This window comes from Panulirus ornatus, chromosome 7 (assembly GCF_036320965.1).
Source record: "Panulirus ornatus isolate Po-2019 chromosome 7, ASM3632096v1, whole genome shotgun sequence".
Classification (NCBI taxonomy): Eukaryota; Metazoa; Arthropoda; class Malacostraca; order Decapoda; family Palinuridae; genus Panulirus; species Panulirus ornatus.
In genome coordinates, this window is record NC_092230.1 from 8,692,381 (window position 1) to 8,697,678 (window position 5,298).

The 5,298-nt window shown below is 44.1% G+C and overlaps 1 protein-coding gene across 1 annotated transcript; it reads right to left on the bottom strand.

Moving 5' to 3' along the window:
* Positions 1–1,640: 1,640 nt before the first annotated feature.
* On the bottom strand, positions 1,641–3,681 carry LOC139749407 (astacin-like). The gene is made up of 6 exons (XM_071663237.1): positions 3,526–3,681; positions 3,202–3,337; positions 2,824–2,899; positions 2,452–2,572; positions 2,067–2,245; positions 1,641–1,947 (listed from the first exon to the last, which is right to left on the bottom strand). Coding segments are annotated over exons 1-6 (756 nt in total). The 5' UTR covers positions 3,528–3,681; the 3' UTR covers positions 1,641–1,705.
* Between the last annotated feature and the right edge of the window lie 1,617 nt (positions 3,682–5,298).

Consider the following 5,298-nt stretch of genomic DNA (forward strand, 5'->3'; position numbering starts at 1 on the left):
GAGGTCACAAAGGGTCTCTGTCAGACCCCAAGTGGGCACTTACTCATTACGTAAACCGTAACAAAGTTGGCTAATCACATCAGCTAACAGTCTTCCTCTCATGTAGTAATTTTACGGACAAGATGCAAAAAAGTGGCGACAGTCTTAGATTTCCCGGTATTTTGTCATTAAGGTTTTGTGCCACTTGATGCAACAGGGTCTCCCTGCTGCCGGAGAGCAACAGACGGACCAGGTCCATCGTCAGGTCTTGGTGTATACATCCTGGTGAAGGTGGTCCCATGGAAGCTCAGGAGGAGGTGTGGAACCCAACACCTCTCTCACGACGAGTCCCTTCCACTTGCCCCAGTAGGCATCACCAAAATGATTAAGGCTTACGCTTGCACTAAGCCATTGCTTCTAGTTGTTCTAACCGACCAGGTTCGAACCTGTGGATTTACTTGCCACTCTTGCCATCTCAGATTATATCGATCAGTTCCAATCCGACCATTGGAAACCTTCTCATGCACGTATACCTTGAGAGCATCGAAACCACGTATGTTTATACGTACCGTTTGACTACCAGTCAAAAAGCATTTGTGATCCAACTATCACGGACGTACTGCGCACTGAATGGCTACTCACACTTGCGCATTATGACTGGTCTGTGATGGTGGTACTCTGAACTTTTTTTTACGAAGTTATGACAGCTTGTGTTGTTTGCCTCTGAGCATGGAACCATGGACACAAGACACCTTGCCTTCATGAGGCTGTCATGTTCGGTTACAAAATGTTAGTCAAGACAATGTCTTCGCTAAATGGCAGGAGGAGTTCAGAATACAGACACCTTGCCTTCATGGGGCTGTCATGCTCGGTGACAAAATGTTAGTAAAGACAATGTCTTCGCTAAGTGGCAGAAGGAGTTCAAAACACAGACACCTTGCTTTCATGGGGCTGTCATGTTCGGTGACAAAATGTTAGTAAAGACAATGTCTTCGCCAAATGGCAGGAGGAGTTCAAAACACAGACACCTTGCTTTCATGGGGCTGTCATGTTCGGTGACAAAATGTTAGTCGAGACAATGTCTTCGCCAAATGGCAGGAGGAGTTTCAATAGTCTAGTATCAGCTTTACATCCTTTGTTCTTGATTACCTGCGACATACTGATCATTGATGATGATGATGATATGGGTAACTGCCATATATGTTATGGTGGTATGTCTTGTTCACCGATACATTAAGGAAATAATATTTTTTTTTTTGGGGGGGGGGAGGGGAATGATGGCAGGATAAAGGACTCCACGGATGGCTCGAGATCAAACCAAACTTAACATGGAAGTCGCCGACAAGCAGCATGGATTCTCAAACTTATATCTACCGCTGGATTCATCTGCAAATCGCAAGAATCCATCCATCTTCTCACCTTATCCTCATCATCACTATAAATCTCACCTCATCCCAGTCACTATAAATCTCACCTTATCCCCATCACCACTATAAGTCTCACCTTATCCCCATCATCACTATAAGTCTCACCTCATCCCCATCATCACTATAAATCGTGTCGACAAAGAGAACTAACATTATCCTCTTGTCCTTGGCTGCGTCTTTCCCGTGTAGTGGTCTATTGGAAGGTTCAAAGGGATATACTAATAAAAAATAATCGACATTTCTTGGACGTAGCTCTGTATTTATCACATCTTGAAGGACACGTTAGAAGCGCCTCTTTTCTACTTCCTGCGACTACACTGGGCCTGGTAGAGGTTGTTGATCTGGTTGGCGTCGCTCTGCAGCATGTGCGGCTTGTCGTAAGGGTCAGTGAGGTCCACGCCATCCTGCAGTGGTACAATGGTCTCTAAGACGCCCCACTGGATGGAGAAGGCGAACTTGCCGTAGTGCATGATGCTGTCGTAGTGGTAACTCTCGCCCACGTACTGCCAGTTGGTGTCCTTGTCGAAGTTATAGGCCATCGCTGCGGAGGTGTGAACGGGATAAGTGAAAGGTGTGTCTGTCAAAAGTTACCTGGCTCTGTCTGTCTGTCTGTCTGTCACTCGCCATTGGGTAAAATGAATGAACGGGTCAATTACTCACAGGGATCAATGTTCTGGTAATTGATGACGACGTAGTTGTCCCGGTCGTTCCTGTTGTGCTCGTGGTAGAAGCCGATGGCATGCATCAGTTCGTGGATGATGGTGCCATGGTAGAGGCAGCCGAACCTGGACACAGACACGCGCTGCATCCCGCCCACCATACCCACATACGACCAACATCTGCAACGTCCAAAACAAACACACACACACACGTGTGTATACCTACACTCCCTTCGACGGGAAGGACATATCTCTCTAGTTATATCATGTGTGTGGCGCTCACGCTACGACTCACACTGGACGCTTCTTTATCTTACATGATCCCCCTCACCGGAGTTCCTCCAGTACCTATACTTTAACCATTTCAACGGTGAGGAAACACTCACCCGCTGTCCCCGGTGACGATCTCAAGGAAGTTACTCTCGAGGTATCGCTCCACAAAACGGATGCACGTCTTCCCCTCAATCTCCCTCATGCCGTCCCTGATCATTTCCATCTCTGAACTACCTGAGGATTTTTGGAAAGGGGAGTAAACAGATGAGTCTCCTCGAGGGACTGTCGATCGGGACTGACAATTCTATGTGGGTCGAGGAAAATGGTGACTTGGCAGTCAAGTCTGAATATCAAGACTGACAGCATTGACGAGAATATAGAGTGAATATAAACACACCAACACGACTTCAAATGTTTGTTGGGAGTATATTGGATATAAAATCTCTCTCAAGTTAATCGAGGGTTTAAAAGTGACTGATTCTTACTGACGCCATTGAAGCTGTATGGAACAATGCCGTATGTCCAGAGATACTGGTCACCCAAGATGGCTGCGCGTTCTTCCTGGAAGAAAAATAGAAGAGGTGTTACAAGATCTAGAGAATGTCTCATGCTGGAAACTTTGTAGTATCTCATTCCTCGAGATGTGCCAGGTGTTAAGTCACACGGACGGTGACTGTGTTTACATGCAGACGAAATGTTTACATTCTTTTCACAGTGCCGCATTTTCCTGATGTGTGCAACAGCTCCCTATATTTCTTTTTAAGATTTGGCGGCTATCAGTCCCATCAACCGTTGATTGTCATCATGCGAACAAGAACCTACCTCAAGTTAATGTCAACAAAAGCAAAGGTGGCCGTAGTTACCCCAGGTTTCTGTCCAGCGACGCCCTTGATGTCGCCCTCGAACATTCCCGGGTTGTAGAGGGCTCGCGCCGCTTCAGGCACGACGGGCGAGGAGGCGGCTGCTGCCACCAGCAACGCTAGCACCACCACACGCAACCTGCATCATGACCATCCTCGTCAACAAGTATACGAAAGCAGTATGTTGGAACTCAAAAGAGGAACACTAGATGCAATTTCGCCATGGGAACCTAACTTCCACGCCATGTCTTTGGGGTTACATGTATGTGGTGGGTACGGAAGACATCTACATTGAGCCACACCAACAGAACGAGAGATGCAACTCACATGGCCAGTCGAAGGAGGAGGTGGAGGAGGTAATCAGTGCAGCCGAGGGTTAGCAGCAGTGACCAGAAGGCGTTCCAGTGGTCCTAATATACCCGGGTGTAGACAGAGGGCCAAGCCACCCTCGGCCCTCACCCACACCCCCACCACTGTAGCACCACGTCAGTAGTGCTTTAGCGGCTAACCTTCAGCTGATAACTGATAACAGAAGGCCTTGTGATGCCTGTTGCAGTCAATACATATCACTTGGGTACCATGGCTGATGGCCAAAACGCTTCTCACAAGTTGACAGCTGCCGTGCCTGAAAAAAGAAGACATACGATTTGGATATGTAAGCTTTTTAGAGCAAGATGCTTTTGACATTTAACCTAGTAAAATGAACTGGTTAAGGTACATTGATGATATTCTTGGTTGAGGTGCATTGGTGATATTCTTGGTTAATATACATTGATGATATTCTTGGTTGAGGTGCATTGGTGATATTCTTGGTTGAAGTGCATTGATGATATTATTGGTTGAGGTGCATTGGTGATATTCTTGGTTAATATACATTGATGATATTCTTGGTTGAGGTGCATTGGTGATATTCTTGGTTAATATACATTGATGATATTCTTGGTTGAGGTGAATTGATGATATTCTTGGTTGAGGTACATTGATGATATTCTTGGTTGAGGTGCACTGGTGATATTCTTGGTTAATATACATTGATGATATTCTTGGTTGAGGTGCATTGGTGATATTCTTGGTTGAGGTGCATTGATGATATTCTTGGTTGAGGTGCATTGATGATCTTGGGTGAGGTGCATTGATGATATTCTTGGTTGAGGGGTATTGATATTCTTTTTTGAGCTGCATTGATGATATTCTTGGTTTAGGTGCATTGATGATATTCTTGGTTCAGGTACATTGATGATATTCTTGGTTACGGCACATTGATGATATTCTTGGTTGAGGTACATTGATGATATTCTTGGTTGAGGCGCATTGATGATATTCTTGGTTGAGGTACATTGATGATATTCTTGGTTACGGCACATTGATGATATTCTTGGTTGAGGTGAATTGATGATATTCTTGGTTGAGGTACATTGATGATATTCTTGGTTGAGGTGCATTGATGATATTCTTGGTTACGGCACATTGATGATATTCTTGGTTGAGGTGAATTGATGATATTCTTGGTTGAGGTACATTGATGATATTCTTGGTTCAGGTACATTGATGATATTCTTGGCTGAGGTACATTGATGGTATTCTTGGTTCAGGTACATTGATGATATTCTTGGTTGAGGTGCATTGATGATATTCTTTTTGAGGTACATTGATGATATTCTTGGTTAAGGTACATTGATGATATTCTTGGTTGAGGTACAATGATGATATTCTTGGTTGAGGTACATTGATGATATTCTTGGTTCAGGTACATTGATGTTATTCTTGGTTGAAATGCATTGATGATATTCTTGGTTAAGGTACATTGATGATATTCTTGGTTGAGGTACAATGATGATATTCTTGGTTGTGGTACATTGATGATATTCTTGGTTGAGGTGCATTGATGATGTTCTTGGTTGAGGTACATTGATGATATTCTTGGTTGAGGTACATTGATGATATTCTTGGTTGAGGTACATTGATGATATTCTTGGTTGAGGTGCATTGATGATATTCTTTTTGAGGTACATTGATGATATTCTTGTTTGAGGTACATTGATGATATTCTTGGTTGAGGTACATTGAAGATATTCTAGGTTGAGGTGCATTGATGATATT